General features: G+C 33.9%; 3 protein-coding genes across 3 annotated transcripts; 1 reads left to right on the forward strand and 2 right to left on the reverse strand.

Annotated features, from left to right (window-relative positions):
- Positions 1-1,876: 1,876 nt before the first annotated feature.
- On the reverse strand, positions 1,877-4,793 carry LOC143608885 (uncharacterized). The gene is made up of 6 exons (XM_077083801.1): positions 4,710-4,793; positions 4,571-4,621; positions 2,647-2,698; positions 2,491-2,549; positions 2,347-2,392; positions 1,877-2,254 (listed from the first exon to the last, which is right to left on the reverse strand). Exons 1-6 carry the CDS (start codon positions 4,791-4,793, stop codon positions 2,112-2,114), a joined length of 435 nt encoding a protein of 144 aa, XP_076939916.1. The 3' UTR covers positions 1,877-2,111.
- Positions 4,794-6,462: 1,669 nt separating this feature from the next.
- Positions 6,463-7,952, forward strand: LOC143608871 (large ribosomal subunit protein eL21z/eL21y-like). Its single transcript, XM_077083788.1, has 2 exons — positions 6,463-6,747; positions 7,563-7,952. Exons 1-2 carry the CDS (start codon positions 6,511-6,513, stop codon positions 7,818-7,820), a joined length of 495 nt encoding a protein of 164 aa, XP_076939903.1. The 5' UTR covers positions 6,463-6,510; the 3' UTR covers positions 7,821-7,952.
- Positions 7,953-10,416: 2,464 nt separating this feature from the next.
- Positions 10,417-13,200, reverse strand: LOC143608874 (peptidyl-prolyl cis-trans isomerase CYP18-2-like). The gene is made up of 6 exons (XM_077083790.1): positions 13,132-13,200; positions 12,969-13,064; positions 12,816-12,877; positions 11,488-11,621; positions 11,242-11,326; positions 10,417-10,660 (listed from the first exon to the last, which is right to left on the reverse strand). Exons 1-6 carry the CDS (start codon positions 13,198-13,200, stop codon positions 10,615-10,617), a joined length of 492 nt encoding a protein of 163 aa, XP_076939905.1. The 3' UTR covers positions 10,417-10,614.
- Positions 13,201-19,786: the final 6,586 nt, after the last annotated feature.

Consider the following 19,786-nt stretch of genomic DNA (forward strand, 5'->3'; position numbering starts at 1 on the left):
TTAACACTAACATACAAAAAATTTTATAAAAAAAGTTTGTTTTCAAGAGTTCCTTCAAGTTCTTAAATAATTTATGAGTTCTATAATGATACTCATCATATATATATATATATATATATATATATATATATGGTAGGGTTAACGTAAAAAACAATAGTTTTGTGAGAAACATAAGAATAATCTAAGCCATTGGGTCTAGGATCTAGTGGTTGAGATTGATAGTTTTTTAAAAACCATATAGTTTCTTATTTACATGATATAGTGTCTTATTTAAATGATGTGTTTTATTTTAAAGTCTTTTCACATTTCTCACAAAAAAATATTTTTATTTGAACCATTTTCTCTCTCTCTCTCTGTATATATATATTATATATATATATATATAGAGAGAGAGAGAGCGAGAGTAAGCATCCTAAGAGAACCATTTGCAAATTGAGAACTTTGAGAACTATTTTGGACCACTAAAAACATCTTTAAAAAAATATTTAAAAAAGTCATAAAACAAAAAATAAAAAAAAATTTTAAAAAAGTAAAAAAAACCAAAATTCTTATTATTTTTTTTATTTTTGAGTTTTGTTGTGGTCCAAAATGATTCTCATAATTCTCTGATCCTATATCCGTGTGTAGAACAAACAACCTAAAACAATGGACAACATGTAATGCTAAAATTCGGTAAAAACAACAAGAAGTCAAATATATCAATCAATCATGCCCAGTAAAATCCCACCGACAACAAGAAGTCAAATATATTAAAGGAAAATCAATAGAGGTAATTAATGAACGGAAGAAAATGTCAATTAAGAAAACCATTTTGCTTCCCGTCATTCGTATATAGATAATCAATGGACTAAAGTTTATGTTTTCTGGGTTTTGAACTGGGCTTTTGTGGGTTTTTAAGAGGGATGTTTGAATTTATTTGGGGACCCTTAAAAATTAATCAACATATTTAAGCTTGTTGGAGTTGGTTGAGTGGGGTTCTATATCCCTATCCCCCCCCCCCCCCCCCAAAAGTATACTTCCATCCGCCACTGGATTCATTCTTCAATACATGAACCGGAAGGTCATCGGACAATGTTCTGTAGATCCATTGTAGCACGACGGCATCAAATTCATACCATGTTTCATACTTCATATTCAGGATCGATTTTTGCCGACGCCGGAGTACTGTCAATATGAGCCATGAAAATTGTACTGTTGCGCATGAAACAAAAACAATTTGACCAGCAAAGAATAAGTAACCTCCGTACCGTCTAGAACTTGAACATTGCGTTGAATGTCAGTACCAGAGTAAAAGGGGTGACGGGCTTTTGGGAGGGTATTGTTGTTCTTGTCATCCATCGTAAGAGGGGCGAGCAGTAAGAGCTTGAAAAGAAAAAAATAAAAATAGAAAAATCTTCTGGATGAAGGCTCAATGAGGCATGCTCTGATTGCCATGAAATTTGTTATACACAAAGATGAGGAATATATACAACTGGAAGTCCAACAATCACTTCTACAAATTAGTGGACCAAATCAATTTAAAATAAAAGCCATAGAATATAGCCTCATTAATTGTGGTAAATATTACGGTTACCCCCGACAAACTTAACCAGTTCCATTGTCATTTATGTTCCAGGTCTTAAACCGGTTCCAGTTCCAAACCCGTTCTTTTACAACCCTAGGCTCTAGGTGACAATTCCAGGCCTACTTGTAAACAAAATGATTTCTAAATGATACAAAAAGTTAGCAAAAAAACAGTCGAGCCATTTGACAGTTGTATAGAAAATTGCTTTTAATGCAAGAACTTCTTACATCGTTTCAACGATTAAAAAGTTTATTAGGATAATACTATTCCATAATCAAAAATATCATATTCATTATAGTTATATATAGTCTATAATATTTTTAATAAAGATCATGACCAATCAACTAGCCCTTTCAACTCTTACTAGCAACGACTTGTTTCAACTTCAGAATACAGTACAAAAATATATAGAAAGAACAAAAGAGCAGCGTACATATTTTCATACACCAGAAAGACTATTATTATACGAAATGATAAACAAAACCGACTTAGATATCTACACCACAAGAGTCAAAACCGCCTACTATTGTGTACCTGCAGATAATAATCACCGAAGCTTTTGTTGTCGGGAGCGGGTCATATATGTGTCTTCAATGTATCTTGTAACCAATGAAATACCATAATGTGAGGCACTTGAAGCAGCATAATATGATGTCACACTGAGTTGAGTAAAGTTTGGAAGCCCGTATCCTGTATTTTCAGTTACTAGATTAATGATCTAGCCATTCATGATTATTATATTAGTTAAAAATAAAATCATATTAAAAAGATAAACAAAGTACCTCCAGCTGCAGCACTGGCAGCAGAAAACATTAGCAATGGAGGAATCTGCCAAAACAAGATATTTATGAATGATAAGATAAAGTTGGCCCATAACATATAAAAGAACATGAAGAAATATATAAAGAAATCAGTTTTGGAAGTACCCCTATAACAAATGGAAGCCATTTTGGTCCTTTGATGTGTTTCTGAAGATATGGCATTCCTGTAATTAAATCATGTTATGATCTGTCATTCTGTCTGTATAAACTTAACCCCGACCCCCTCCTCTCTCCAAACAAGGGTTGACTGTATAAACATACCTGTATTCAGACCATAAAAGGCACTAAGCATTCCACCTAAACCACATCCAGCCTATTGAGCAGATAGATGAAATAAGTTAGTTGCACAAAAGTGCACATGTCTTGGCACATCTGATATAATAGATTAATTTAGTAACTACACATGTATGATGCAGCTTATTCTATAACGAGTTTTAGCTTAAGCCTATAAATGCAGTTTAACCAAGAATAAATGAGCATGTGGTCACATTGGAGTTCATGATGATTATATAAACGTGTCTGATACATAGTCACAACATCACTACATTCATCACTTCTTAAAAATCTGAGGATACATAAGACATCTTTATATGTAACTATTATGTATAGTAGTATAGGGTTTGGATCAAATACAAATGAAATTAACGTGCTAATTGTGAGAATCAAGTAGAGTAATTATATATACAACTAGAGTAATTATGTAATTACATCATAGAGTAATTACATAATTACTCTAGTTGTATATATAATTACTCTACTTGATTCTCACAATTAGCATGTTAATTTCATTTGTACGTTAACTTTCCCCTAGTAGTATATACAAGTTTAAAAGAGTGTAGAATATGGATAGGTGAAAGAAACAACATTTTGTAAAAGAAACATACACTTACGCTTAAGCGTTCCATAATGCCATGCTATTGCTTTTACTTTTTTCTTAATGTGCGTGTGTGCGTTAATCCAAAACATTGTGTGTGTGTGCATTAATCCAAAACATGGTGTGTGTGTGTGTGTTAATCCAAAACATGGTGTGTGTGTGTGTGTGTTAATCCAAAACATTGCATATGAAGAATTTGTTTATCCTTTCTCTCTAGTAAATAAGTTTTGAGTTATGTGTTACATTTTTTGACTAATTTCCAGTTGGCTATATAGATTGCAAGTTTTCATACATATCTTAAGAAGAGTAAAGCCTTCTATGCTGAAAGACAATAATAGGAGATAAAATCACCACACACTTGATAGTTGATATATAGATTCAGAAAAAGGTAAAATGCATTAGAATTTAGAGTAAGACTAATAAGATAGTAGTCCCGATTCGAGAAAGGCAATTCTCCATTTACAGTACTTGATTTGCAAGGATGAATGTCGTTAATGTTGGTTAATCTCGTGTAGTTACCATTTTTTTTCTTTTCGTTTGTATTGTGATGTGCCTATGTTGTTTTTGGGTGCCTAGTTCCTTACTAGGTTACCCTTTTCTTTTCGTTTTAATACAACCAACCTTCCAAAAAAAAACTTTTCTGATTACAAGCTAAACAAAGAAACAAATGAACGGAAAAGCCGAAAGCAAATCTAATAGTACCACGAATGGTTACAAAATACAACTGATCCTACCCTACGCTTTTCAAATTGATTTGGCATCTCGGACGGGAGTAGATAATAAGGGAGACCGAGTACGCATTAAAGGCAAATTGCAAGTTATAGCTTGCTGATTATGCTATGGTTGTATAATCTAAACTAGAGGATAAAATCACACACGGCTTTCTTATACTATTAACTCCCAATACCAAACTAGCAGAATGACAATAATAACCTCTAATTCTGAAAATCAGCCCATGCGGGATTGATGATTTGAAAGGCAAGTCACAAACTCCCCTACTAAAGAAGTTCATATATTCAAGTAATCCTCTAACGTCTATCATTTTCCAGCTGAATTATTTATTTTAATATAACTTATAGGTATGCAAAAAAATCAAAGCTAAATAAATCTGGCATATATACTATATATGTATCAGACCTATATTTCTACATCAACATATCAGGTAAGGTAAACAGCTTCAATTAACTCAATTCCACACATATCTTTTATAACCATTTATTGACCCTATGATGAGATACATATAAGTATATATATATATATTGGGTAAGAAAGTGGATCGAAATAAGGGTAATTAATTAGTTAGTTAGTTACCACGGCAGTGGCGTCATGTAAGACTGGAGTGATGGTCCAGTCTCCTTTGTCCTGCATCAACAAATAAAACATGTTTATGAACTATGAACAATCAATCAGGTGAAATGAACCAATTAGGTCTATAAAATGGAAAACGAACCGAGTGGTGGTGGTCTAATAGAGAGAGACAGCGAGGGCATCTGGGTGTGCGGTTTGATGGTGGGCTCGTGGTACACCTCCCCATCACAGACCGACCTGAAATTTCCACACACCATATGGTTTCTAACCAATCAACTACACCTGTTAAAGGAAATGGTTTAACCCATTTAACACATAATTAATATAACAAATCAATTAGTAATTAATACATAATTAATAAATATTGTTTCTTTTAACCCGTTAAAAAACATAACCTATGGGCCTTTTTAACACACTTAACACAAGTGGGGAGTGGTTTGATCCATCTTTAAAGTATCATGTCACTTTAACCTATGTAGATGTTAGAGTATACCACATGCCCTAACGTTAGTCTTTAAGCATTTTGATAGTTTCTAACGGCCTACAAACCCATTTCTAGCATGTAAACCGGTTATTAACCATCTTAACACCAACCCCCCCCCCCCACCCCACCCACACTTTATTAATATATCATCAAATGGTATCTTTATCATCCATTTTCTTTTATAGCATGATAAAGTTATTTGATACTTTTTAAAATTTTTTTTGTTAAAACTTCTTATTATTAATATAGGTTAACTGGTTCGATCAACAACCAAAACCGTTTAGATACGTTAACGATTTTTCACTCGAAAACCGGTTATTAGCAGGTCCTAGTTTTGGCCGTTTGATTAATAACAAGTTTCGATTAGTAACTGATAATTCTAAAAATCTGGTATTTGCACCTTTATTTAGAACTTAGAAGTAGAGGTGTACAAAAAAATCGGTTCGTTTCAATAACCTTAGAAGTAGAGGTGTACAAAAAACCGGTTCGTTTCAATAACCGGCTCCCAAACCGAACCAAACCGCCGTTTCGTGTAGCGGTTTGGGTATTTCACAATCACACCGGTTTAAAACCGAGCCTGTCAAAATCAGTTTGAGTAGTTATGTTCTTAAGCCAGTTTCTAAACCGAACTAACCACGGTCAAACCGGTTTCAAATATCTAAAAATCAAACAGTTTGATTTGTAAAAAAAAAAGGAAAGGGGTTTTGTACACCTCTACTTAGAACTTAGAAGTAGAGGTGGATAAAAATTCCGAACCTGGAACTGGTTTTTTAAATACCTGGGTTTTTAATACCCGAACTCGTACCCGACCCTACCCTACCCGTAGGGTACGGATAAGGTATGCATTTCGGTACTAAAACTCGAACCTGAAACAGACCCGCTTTGTACCCGGTGATACCCAAAAACCCGAACCGGTTCCATACCCGGAACCGGGTTTTTCCAATACCCGAAAGCGGGTATTTCAAATACCCGAAAAATACCTTAAAAATACCCAAAAAATACTCCTAAAAATTGCAACATTTTAAAAAATCCATTCTATACCCGGAAAAAACCCACAAATAGGGTTTTTTGAATACCCGAAAATAGGGTATTCAAATACCCTACCCGAACCCGATGCATAGAGTAGGTTTTCAGAGGCAATACCCAGAACCGACTTGGTTTTTATCAATACCCGATTTTCCAATACCCGGTTCCGTATCCGAACCCGAGTATTTGAAAAACTCGATTTGTGCACCTCTACTTAGAAGTGATGATTGATGAATTAATACATCAAGGCCCAATTCTTTAAACATAAACAATCTGGCTTAAACCCATCCATCAAAACCCAATAACTGAAGCCCAGAAAGCCCAAACAAAAACCCTAAGAGCAGCCATCACATATATCGTCTCACAGCCACACGCACCCTCCGTTTCATTCATTCATTCACCTCCAAGCAAACAACCTAGGGTTACTTGCAAGATGCCGGCTGGACATGGGTTACGGTCAAGAACGAGAGATCTGTTCGCCCGAGGGTTCAGGAAGAAGGGTACCATCCATCTCTCCACCTACCTCCGTACCTACCACGTCGGTGATTACGTCGACATCAAGGTTAACGGCGCAGTTCACAAGGGTATGCCACACAAGTTCTACCATGGCCGCACTGGTCAAGTCTGGAACGTCACCAAGCGTGCTATTGGTGTCGAGATGAACAAACAGGTTAATTCTCCTTTTTAATTTGAGGGGTTTTTTATCTGCTAGTTTTTTATTGTGGTAATGGTTCTGGGTTTGTGATTTGTGATTTATTAGCTTAAGTGCGTATAACATTTTTTTAGCTAGCTAATTGATTTTTTTTTAATGAAATTTAGGTAAAAAACTTGTAAATTAATAAAATATTATAGATTTTTGAGTGTTTTGATGCAGAGGACAAATTTGTAGCATTTTGGGTGTTTTTTTTAATGAAATTTAGGTTGTATTTTTGATTGTTTATAAAGTTATATGTAGAGAGTTTTCAGTGTTTGATTACACAACAGATTAAGAGTTTTTATTTTTTGTATACAAAGTACAATATTGTAAATTTTAAGTATTTTCTTTTTGATGAATATTAGGTGTGTTTGGATTAGCTTTTAAAAATTACATATAAGATGAATTATTGAGTGTTTGGATACATCTAGTAGAAAGTTTTGATATTTTTGGATGGAGCAGATGAAAAAAGTTGAGTGTTTGGATGCATTGTTTATCACATTTTAAGTGTTTGGATATATTAGATTAAAAGTTTTGATTGTTTGTATTCATCAGATAAAAGGTTTCGAGTGTATGCATAGACGCACGTTAAATGATCAGTTTTTAGTAATTTGATGGCTTAGCAAACTAAAACCTTTAATGGCTCTTGAAGTCGTTTCAAACATTTTCATGTTGTCTATATGCACATTGTTTGTCCGACTGTTAATTTATCAGTTAAATGAAATTATCTTTGGGCACCTTATTTTATGAAAAATTTGAAACGTTATAAATATTTATGTTTTTTAATACAGGTTGGTAACAGAATTATCAAGAAGAGGATTCATGTGCGCATTGAGCATGTTATGCCATCAAGGTGCAACGAAGAGTTGAAGCTAAGGATCAAGAAGAATGACCAACTAAAGGCTGAGGCTAAAGCGAAGGGTGTGGTGATCAGCACCAAGAGGCAGCCGCTTGGACCAAAACCTGGATTTATGGTTGAAGGAACTACTCTAGAGACTGTGACAGCCATTCCTTATGATGTGGTCAATGACCTCAAGGGTGGATATTAAGTTAAAGCTTGTTTTGAATGTTTTTGGTTGTTTTTGTTTTATGACATAGATGTGGGCTGTGTTCTTTATCTTTAATCTAGACCGGACATGTTTTGTTATTCAAGATCAAGTATTGAGTTGAGAGTTTTTTGGGCCATCTTATATTTTGTTACTTTAAGAAATTAAAATATGATAGTGATTGATAACAAAAGGTGTAAATGACCAAAGTTCTAGCTTGTTTAGTATGTATTTTTGCTCATTTTATTTAAAAAGACTTGAGCTTAAAATGAGCTTGTTTGAACTTTGAAGAGCTGTAAATCTGAAGTTTGATACCTTTTTAACTTAAAATAGAGTTTATTTTAGTACCATAAGTAGCAAATTTATTGTTATAAATTTTCTTTAGAGATTTATTGTAATTACACTCTTATTTTTTATATATCATTCAAATACAAGTTTTTCTCAATAAAAATAATTTAGTCTCATAATTTGAATTTTGATGAACCAAATACACTTAGACGTTTGAAAACATTATATACTATTGAAGGTTTATTTTTGTAGTTTACAGTGTAAAATGAAATTGCACATACAAATACAAATGAGCTTCTTTTTATAGTCAACCGTAATATTTAAAGGTAAGTGTAGTAGGCGAGGAAATGAGACAATGAGGGCGATTTTGAGGTTGAACAACCCCTTCTTCCCGGCAATAAAAGGGCGAAAAGGGGGGGGGGGGTAATTTTTGTCACCATGCTTTGTTTGAGAATATTATTATTATATTCTTGTGTGTAGCATATATACACACACACCACTACACCTCTAAAATAAAACTTCTCCATTTGCTTACTGGGCGTCAAATGTCACAAATCGTCCCATTTTGTAGCCCATCCATTACACATAGCCTAATTTAAGGTACTTGTCAATTTATTTTCTTTCAAAGAAGGGATAGTAATCAAATAAAAAAACAAGAAAGTTGAAAATATAGCAAGTTTTAAAACACATATTAAAAGCAAAAGCATTTAAAGAAATTATATCCTCAAATCATCACCAAGAGTCTTATGACACATAAGAAGCTACTCCTATTTCTATTTGTTTGATGAAGCTTACAAATGACATTGGAACTAAAGGGGAGAAGAAGGGAGTAAACACAAAGAAAAGAACATGTACCCAAACTCACTTCTACTAAACTCACAAAACTTCCTTCCACTTTTCTGTTTTTTCACTACCAATTTATCCTGTTTAAACTTATTTTTATGCCACAAAAACAATTTAAAACTAATATTTTAATTTAACAGTTGTCTGATTTTGATTCTTAAAGTCCCACATAATAAAGTAAAGGCTTACAAATTGTATAAAGAGAGAACAAAACATGCCTTCCTCAGTCTTGACCATCAAAGCTGGAAATGAAGACATCACAATCAGCATCATTCCTACCTCTGCTCCTCTTGCTTCTTCTCTTTTCAGGTTTTTCTCTCCTTGCATTACATTTTAATATAATACCAACATTAGTTAATTGTTTATTTTTTTGGGCTGAACAGCTTCTTCAACTAAAACCGCAATGATCGGTTTTGCTCGGGCTATCAGAATCCCGGAGCACACATGCAAAAAGAGGATCAACTTGAGGAAATGCGAACCCGAGAGATGTCAACATAAGTGTTCCAAAAGAGAGCCATTTGGTGTAGGGAAATGCAATGGTAGCATTTGTGTTTGCTCATATTATTGTAAGCTACCACCAATGTGAGCAATAATGTTTTCACCGGCTTCACATAATGGCTCTCCATTCTAAAAATAAGATCTTTGAAGTTTGAACTGTGTTGGGAGCCCAAAATCAACTCTATGGTTGTTATTTAATTATTTAATCTTTTTTTTTTAAATTAATCTTTTTAAGCATTAGATATTTGCATCTTTGAGTTCATGCAATCAATTTAAGCAGTCAGAGACAAATAGAACATGTACATACATGTACCACAAGACTGAACGGTATGCGACCCGAATCCTATTAAGCACAGCCATACTATAGGCAACAAGTTCACCCGAATCCTATTAAGCACAATCATACTATAGGCAACAAGTTCACCCGTTTACATGAAGGGGTTAGCTCAGTCAAAGTTGCCCAAAATGTATTCAAATGCATGATTCTGAAATGGCTTTATTAAAGAATAAAGGATATTACTGTTTTGCTTGTACAGCTTTTATAATCTTTTGAAAAGAACATCACGGTTAGCAATTTTTAACAAGACACAAAAACAATCAGCTTTCGGGATGTGTTTTCTAGCCCGTTTAACAAATGGGTCATGTTTTTGGTTGATCTGATTAATTAAACGGGTTGTGTTACGGCAATTAACCTGTGCAAGAAAACAGGTTGACCCCCAACTCGTTTAACTCATTTATTACAACCCACCAACCCGATTATAACACGTTTACACTTGGCTACTACCTGTAACCCAATTATGACATGTTTAGATATATAGTTTAAACTTTAAACAGGTCGTGTTTGGATTAGGAGTTTTTGACAAGAATAAACATGTGAAGAGTCAACCCGCCGGCCCGACTTGATGACTTGTAAATTTGTAATTATATGCAAATGCTAAGAAACCAAAATATTGACCAAACTGGAACAAAATAAAGGAAGCAAATAGTCATTTTGTAGTAAATATTTCAATACAAGATACAAATCCTTTCAATCCTTCATGTTAAAATGGACTAGTATGTAGCCTTCAATTACATTCATAGAACCATTGATAATAGCAAATACCTTGCTGCAGTTACATAACCACTGCCAGCATCACCAGAAGCCTTGAATCTATGCCGGTGATTAGGGTCAATCCTTAACTGTAGTCTTTAGTATCTTCACGTCATGAATTGGCCTGAAACAAACAAGCAAATAAATATAAATTATATAGAGTTTATTTTAAATAATCCCGCATGGTGCAGAAACGCGTACAGTAACAACAGTGTGCGATCTTAAACAAAATCAAGTCAAGCACATTTGTGATAAAAGTACTGATTTTGTTTCTTTTCAGTTATATAGGAGTACTCTCAAAAACAAAAGTTCTTCTCTAAATTAGTAAAATGACATAAAAGAAAACACAAAGAGCAAGGCACAATTAAACAAAAATGGTATTCCCTTTTTTCATACACATGCAACGTTACATAAAACAAAAACATGCATTCTGTATTGAAGTAGCAATATGCTTATGGGTGCGCTCAAGTGTATTATGTGTTTACCATCAATATATAAATGTGATCTTTTACTAATAACAAAAACACAAAAAAGATTTTTACTCTTATTTTAAGGCCAAAAAGGGAGAACCAGTAAGAAAAATACGGTCAGACTTCAGAGTACGAGATATAATGACTAGACAAATAAGATCACATTATAAGACCAAGAGTCATTTTACTTTGTTGAAAAAAAAAAATATTATAAAAGCTTGAGAAAGCTAAGAACCTGTCAGTATTATCAGTCTGAACACTACCAAGTCTCTTGACAATCTCCATTCCACTACACACTCTTCCAAATATTGTGTGCTTTCCTGCCAATTATACAGGAAATATGTTAAAATTTAACAAAAAAAGCTATAGTGTTCAGTGTATCCCAATCTTCATATGATTCAAAAGTTAGATGAAATTCATCAACCAAACAGACATGTAGCAAACTGATCAAAATAATAACTTTGAAAAAAAAAGTGAGTACCGTCAAGTGATGGAGTTGGTGCCAATGTGATAAAGAACTGGCTTCCATTTGTATTTGGACCAGCATTAGCCATAGATAAGATACCAGCTCCAGTATGCTTCAACTTTGGGGTGACCTCATCCTCAAACTTTGAACTTCAACAATATACAATCATGTCAACAAAACAGTTAAACTTCTGGAACATTGAGCAAAATCTTTACAACAAACCAACAATGAACTCAAATTGTCTTCAGTTAAAAGATATACGCTGAAACAAATCAGTGTATTCTGTTTGAAGGCCTTAGGACCGGGTTGACTGGTTTGGTCGACATATCGAGAAGCAAGGGGATGGCTAGCTTAATAAATTAATAATTTAATTGAAGAGCCTGTTCATTCTTTCTTGGTCCCTAAGTTAGTTGCCCTAGTTTTCTCTTTATTTATATCCCTGCTTATTGTAATAGTAATCTTGTCTGAGCTAATAAAGAAAAGCCTAGTTGCAGTCATGGACATAGACTTCACACCAAAACCGAACCATGTTAAAACCATCGTGTTCTTAATTTTACTTCTTTTCTGTTTCTGTGTGCAATTTGTTATTTTGTTTGTGCTGTTTATGTTGGTTTCCGATCCAACACTTGAATCCTAATTCATTCTTGGAACTCTAACCCTACTTTGAACTTTGACCTCCATATTTTGGTTCTAGGAATTTTAAGCTTTTTTACACCAAAAAATGAGTATATTTTAGTAATTCTAAGAAGTGTGTATAAAAAGTTATTAAAAGCCCTTGTTTCTTGCGCATAGGCCCATTTTCCAGGCGAGGCCCAATATATGCGCTTCTAGTTCCTAGGCCCTCGCTTTATGAAATAATTGACACCTCTATTGATATTGATGACAGATGAAGAACAATGATCATTTGAACCTTTACTATTTATTACTATTGAACTTTTGGTTCTTATATTTCGGCCCGATTTAAGATGGCCTATACTCTAATTGCAAGGTTTAAAACCCTAACTTGATTACATAAACATCGACAATAAAACAAAAGAACAACATGAACAATTTAAACTACTACTAGCTAGCGGTTTCTAACTGATCGGCCAACGAATTCTGATCAATTTGGGATTAGGAGGGAATCAGAAGCGGAATTACAAATTGGGTTCGTATTAATTATATTTCTAACACATAATATAATATAATTTTTTTTTATTTAAGCGTGCTCTTTTTTTCTTAGACCCTCATTTTTGTTTTGCACCTTGCGCCTAGGCCTATGCGCCTTTGATAAATATGTGTATAACATGAATAATCTAAAATCCTTGAATGGAGATGACAAACTAAGAAGTTACTAAACGTACCCGTAAATGGATTCTCCACCCCTTCCGGTGCCGGTGGGATCGCCTCCTTGAACTATGAAATCCTAATTATCAAAAGGTAGCAATTAATCATTTAATATACAATAAGAACACAAAGTGTTGAAAGTTATTAGGGTTTAGTGGAGTAACATATACCTTAATGATCCTGTGAAACTTAACGTTATTGTAATAGCCCCTTCGAGAGAGTTCAATGAAGTTTTTGCAAGTTCTAGGTGCGTGCTTATCGTACATCTGAACATCAATCAATTAATGAATTTGTAAGAGTATGTTAAATTGATTGATTTATAAATTGAATTACCTCGACAGTGAAATCGCCCATGGATGTGTGGAGAGTGACCTCCGGTGGACCTCCGTCAGCGCCCGGCATCGTCGAAGATCGATTACTGGCTGCAACGGACCAGACCTAAGCTAGGGTTTACCCTCGCCTTGTAGCCTCGAAGTTTTATTATGTTGTTAAACGGACCTAACTGAACCGGACGAGACATTGTCAGTGTTTGTTTTTTAAGTTTTTATCAGCCAAATGGATGGTTCATGAACACTCTGTTGGACGAAAATATGTGTCTGTGTCGGTCCGTTAAGGAATTGAATTTGTTCGTGTCTGTTTGTTAATATTGTAAACAGACGTTTCCAGACAAGCTAACACTAAACACGGACACTAATAGACATTAATGGACAAATAAACACTAACAGACAAGTATGAACATTAATGGACAAACATACACAAACAACTCTAATGAACAAATGAACATAAACGATTACATATTATTTTCAAAAACTATAATCATTACCGGACGTTCATTAACATTATTGAACGAACGCATCCTCTGTCTGTGTCCGTCCGTTAAACTTACTAAACAAATTTTTTTTGTTCATGTCCGGTTCATTTACAGCTCTTGTTAGTGCTGGAGAAATCACTAGACCACTAATCGGAAGGTGGGGTACTAGTCGGACAGTGGGATGTGGACAAGCGGTTAATCGTATTTAATCGAGATTAATTAAATTGAGAAATCTATGTAAATTTCTACATATGACAAATCAAACAATTTGATAGGGGTTGGAAAGCAATCAAAAAGTCACACATTTTGGTAGCCATTTAGATAGATAGATAGATAGATAGATGTTATATATATAATTTTCAATGTGACTATTTTTAACCAAATATAACTGATTAGCCACTAATCAATAAGGTACTGACTAGGTAATCGGTTCTTAGGGAGTTTTTATTCTTTTCTAGGCTTTTGTTTTTCATTGTAAAAAAATTCTTATACAATTTCTTGTTATTAGGGATTGTAGTATCGGGTGAATGTTGATTCATTGCGTGAAACATAACAAGTGGTCAAGTGTTACAATCAGTTCAACTAGGGTGAGCAATAACCGATACTGGTTATTAACTGAAACCAAACCGAACCGAATCGATAATCGATTGGTTAGGTTGGGTTAATGCTAATAACCGAACCGAACCGAACAGTGCACACCCCTAAGTTCAACTATTCATAATTCGTTTCATTATGTTGGAAAGGTTTTAACTTCTAATAACCAAATTGTATCTCAATCGAGAAGTCCGCATATACATACTATACATTTAGATTTCTCTACAAAAGCCAGCTTGAAAACAGTCAATATTTTAGAACTCTTTTTAATTTGGATATCTAAAAAGGAAAAAAGTTATATTGGGTTAATTTTGAAGCCTCCAAATTTTCGATTCAAGCCTTGAAATGAAGGGCATGGTGCTCAAATACTTTCGGGGTAGAAAGTATTTGATTTGTTTCACATTCGGCGCTACTATTTATTCTTCGGTCTGAGTCACTCTCAAAGGGTATTACAAAAGTAATTTACTGCTAGTTCACATGTCAATATCACGTATAGATACTTTTCATTGAGGAAATATTACCGAATTTAACAGAAGTTACTGGTAGTTCACATGTTAGTATTACCGAAATATACTCATGTAAGAGAGGGACGAGCCTAGAACAACAATAAGGTCGTTGTCATTTGACTTGAATTGAAGGTCACTATTCGAGACATGGGAACATCCTTTTGCATAAATGCAAGGTAAGGATATGTTCACCTGGTCGAGTTGTTCCACATCTTTCACAAAGTTATCTAGTCCTAAAATGACTTTGGGATCCAAACAAGAAGATTTGATCTGATGATGTCAAAGCCCTCATTATCAAACATTCGTTCATTGATGTAACATTTGTCATTTTTCGGTTTAACTTGCATTTGTATTTGTGTCAAAAAACCGACCCTTTTTGATCTTTCGGATTCGTCGTTATTAATAAAATATTGGATTTTATATTCGGTTATGTTTCACAAATGTCGGGTCAAGAAAACATCATTTTCGGTATGTTAGAACACCTCTTTATGATGAAAAATGACTTAAAACAAACTTTAGAGACTATTATTGTTAACTATCAAAAGCTTGTTTGACCATTTTTACCTATCACATGCAATTTCCCCATATGAATGAACCATAGTCTTACCATTATAAAAGCAAGGTTCCATACACCACTTTGGTTGTTCATCTTCTCCAAACTCTCTCAAATCCAAGTATTTTTTCTTCAAGGTTCTTAATAATCAAATAACAACAATTCTTTAATTTTGTTTTGTTACTTAGTAATTGAAGCTTGTGGTACAACACATATATAATATGCACCCCTTGTTTCCTTCGGCTTTCACCTTCTCCGGCCATGGTCGGTTGAGGTGATATGCTACAAGGAAAGGCTTCATGGATGACTCATTATAGTCCTTGATTATACTATTTTCCTTTAATGCTTACTTGTCTTGTTTATATTGTAAGTAGTTTAGTTTCTAATTCATGTTTAAAGAGTTCCATGGTATTGGGTATGAAGTTACTAGCCTCGGTTTTATCCCGAGTTGAGAACCGAACCAAAACTGAACTCCTGTTTACTAGTTTTGTTTTTAAATAGTTAAATAAACATGTTTATGTAAGATTTGAATATTATAACTTCTAAAATCATTTTTATAGTTCTATGGTATTTGGGTATGTGGCAACCATCCTCGGTATCGTTCCGAGTCAAGGACCGAACCAAAACCGAACTAAACCGAGTTCACTCGCTTAAGACGCACAAGTGTGTTTTTGGCCACCGAAACTCATATTTTCTTCAAGAATGCATTTTAAACTAATTTTAAGTTATTTAATCAACATACTTGGTGTGTCGGAATCCAACTTGATCTTATAACAAGTTTGGATCGGTGAAACCAAATACTCACTTAACGGACGTTAAGGTTCTTCACAATAGAACTATATGCTCGGTTAAGTCTTTTGATTTTTATTGAGTTATCTCATAACAATTATCACTTTGGAAAGTTGACTTTGAGTTTAGCTAATTATCTAGACTCAAATTGACAAATCCGAACACTCGATTAAAACCTTGTTTTGGTATTTATATAACCAAGGGTCTTGCAATAGTGCATTATAACCCACACAAGTTACTTTACATAGGTTGAGTAATATTTATGAATGAAATACCAATGCCCGGTTTCGAGTAAACTTACTTTTTTAGAACATGTCTTTAATTTCTCAATATTTACATTTTAAACCATAAACTTTATTTATTTACTTTACTTGTTATATTTTAATTTAAACCCTTCAAGACTACCTACTAACTTAAGACCCATTCAATCTAGGTCTTGCTCGTTAAACCGATCTCCGATTATTCACGAATCAATCTTTCAAGTTACTTTGTTAACGCGAGTACTTTTCATCCCCCGTTTTCACTTTTATATTTTAGGGGTAACATGCATACTTATTCAAAACAAGAATGATTTATATTACTCATTTCTCAAACCACAAACTTTAGGGTGTATGATACTTAGAATACTTGCTCTATTGTGTGTTATATGTCTCATATGCTTTACGTGCACGAGTGTTTATTTTTATGTTGTTGTTGAGCCTCAATAAGTATGATCATACGCTCCCTTAACTACTTAGCCTTGTGCTAGTAGAATAGGGCCTCATTATCCAAGTATGTCGGTTTTTACTGATTAGAGAGGATCCTCATTTACATATGTTTTTATATACCACGATTGATGCTTTTATTTATAGTCTCATATACGTTTGTGGATTTCGCTCATTATATATACTCAAAACTATGAAATTTCTCACCAACATAGGTGTTGACAAATATTTTTTATGCATTGTTACAGGTTTAACTATTACTTGAGTTGGAGTTCGAAGACGTCATTCTATTTTGATACCGATAGGTTATTAGAAGAATGAACAATGTCTATTTCTTATATTTTGGTGTTTATTTGTATGAACAATATGTGTTACTTTGATGATTGAATGAAATTAATGAGTTGATTAAATATTGTCACTTTAATAGTGTCTTGTGTTCTTGGGCAATCTGTTGCACCTCGGCATGTTCCGTCGCCTTTGATCGGGGTGTGACAATCGAGCTTTAATATTTTTCTCTTGGAGGTAGTACACATCCTTGGAATTGATTTGGGATTTACGTTTTATGTATAAATTGGACTTGTTTAGTGATTTAGAGTTTATGTGTAAATTAGAATTGATTATGGGTTTTTTGTTTAAATTTTGTTTTGAGAACTTGGAAGATGAAAAAAGAAAGTCTTTTTAGAAATCTTTTCAAACGAAAAGAAAAGAAAATGATTATATTGGTTAAACACAAAGTTCAAATATTCCAACTCCAAGTTGAAATATTGTTGTTGATATGCAAGAAAATGAAGATATTAGTTCAAGTTCAAAATTGATAACGATATGCAAGAAAATGATAATATTGGTCTAAATATTCCTTTAGCTTCAAGTCATGCAATACAAAATGCACGAATGATATTCCTTCGGATCTCTCTGATAGACCACCTATTGCTAGTTATCATCCTAGTCAAATAGATGACATAAGAAGAGCACATTTTGCAAAAAAAAAAAAAAACTTTTCAACCACGATGTCATGACTTTAAATGGACAAACTATTCTAGTAGCCAAAGACGTTTTAATGTAAAATGGTTTGATAAACATGATTGGTTGGAGTATAGCACTAAACAAGAAAAAGCCTAATGCTTATGTTGTTACTTGTTTAATGAAAGTGTTGGTAATCAAGGTGGAAGAGAGACAGTAAGTGGAGCTAGTCTTTTGTAATTGGAGTAAACTGAGTGTCTTAAAATACCATGTTTGGGAAATTAATAGTTTTCATAATAAGGTGGCGCAAAAATATAACAATCTCTTGAACCAAAAGTGATCCTATGAGGCAAATGTCACTAAGCATGGCAATTTTCTTTTTTAACGTTACTTTTGATATTGATGTCTAGATCCGCCACTTCGGCCATGCACCATGTTTGTATATCTCATCCTTTACGCTAGTTTCCACTGATACAACTCTTGCAGATATATACACAGTAAAAGTTAATGGCATTAAAGTAAATACCCACATACACTCGACCCTTGTTATAATATGTAGTTACACACAAGCGTGTTGGTCTAAGTATTGACGCTATGAGTCAGGTATGTCTTAAAACAGAGGGCAAGGACCATGGAATGAACTTCTAAATATGGCAATAGTCTTATGGACAACTGAACTGCCATCAAATATGCAAATTTAAGACAAATATGACAAGTGGCGGATCCAGAAAATTTTCTTACAGGGGTCGGAAATTTTTTTAATTGGTACTAATCCGAGTAGCGGTTTATAATTTTTTTGGTCCGGTGTAACCTTTCGGATCAGGTCAAATCGGTATATCAATTCTTTTCAGTCTAGTTCAAATCGGGTCAAAACCATGACTACATAAATAAACCATAAAAGAAATCGTTCTTAAAAAAAACAAATATATTTATAACTTAAATAAAGTAAATAAACTAGAGTGTTATTTTATATAATAATTATAACATTATAATATAACCAATATTTCATATAATAAGGACTACAACTCTATAGTTAGGGTAGTGGAAAGTGGTTGTACTTTCTTCATTGTCAACCACTCATTATATATAAAGAATAATAATAAAAACCCTTATATTCTTAATCTTCTTCTTTTACTCTTTCCCGATTATCCTCTGGTAATGTTGGCCGGAAAAACATATGACACGGTCATACTTCTCTTTTCTCACTTTCTTCAGCTATGTTTTTTTTTTCTTTTATTAATATCTTACAGGGGTCGGTGTCCAAATTTCACAGGGGTCAGTTAGGATTTTAATATATATATGTAACTAAATTTTATTTTTTCACAGGGGTCAGCCGACCCCCGCATGACAGCAGTAGCTCCGCCCCTGAATATGACATGCATTAGATTAATAATACAATACAGACATGCAATATAAACTCCTACAGCCTAAAATCACCCTGCTTTCTAAGAGTCCATAAAGTTGTAGATGATGCTAGTAACTCATTATTGGGGTAATGCCTGCTCGGAGTGTCTTCCGGGCCAATATGTGTGATGGTCTTGCTTGCACTAATGTACTTGTTAGCGTGTTAATCACCATGCTCATTAAAGTTGTTGCCATTGGCACGCATCAAATATGGAAGCCCTATCAATGTGCACTCGTTTTGCTCCTACCTCATCCAAAAGAGTGCCTTGTCATCGTTTATAGAATAACTAAAAAGTTAAACATAGGTCAATCATGACACCTTGTAACATCCCGAAATTTCCGAGAATAATATTTTATATATTATTTATTTATGATGGAAAAGTTTACTTGATATAGTAGAGACTTAATAAAATAATAGAGATGAAAGGTTAAGTAGGCTAATTAAATGAGATTAAGTATGGACCAAAAAGGAAAGATGGGCCTAAGGTTCATGGGCTTAAGGGAATATAAATACCCCTTAAACCCTAATCCTTTCCATTTTTATCTCTACACCATAGCCTACACTTTGAGAAACACACAAAAACATTACCCTATAACCCGAGCCAAGATCCGAAGGTGAAAACCCGAGCTTGTTGGTGCTAGAACGTTGTGACGAACCAAAACAACA

Source organism: Bidens hawaiensis, unplaced genomic scaffold (genome assembly GCF_021521415.1).
Source record: "Bidens hawaiensis isolate Kalapana, Puna unplaced genomic scaffold, B.hawaiensis_p1.1 tig00419442_1, whole genome shotgun sequence".
NCBI lineage: Eukaryota > Viridiplantae > Streptophyta > Magnoliopsida > Asterales > Asteraceae > Bidens > Bidens hawaiensis.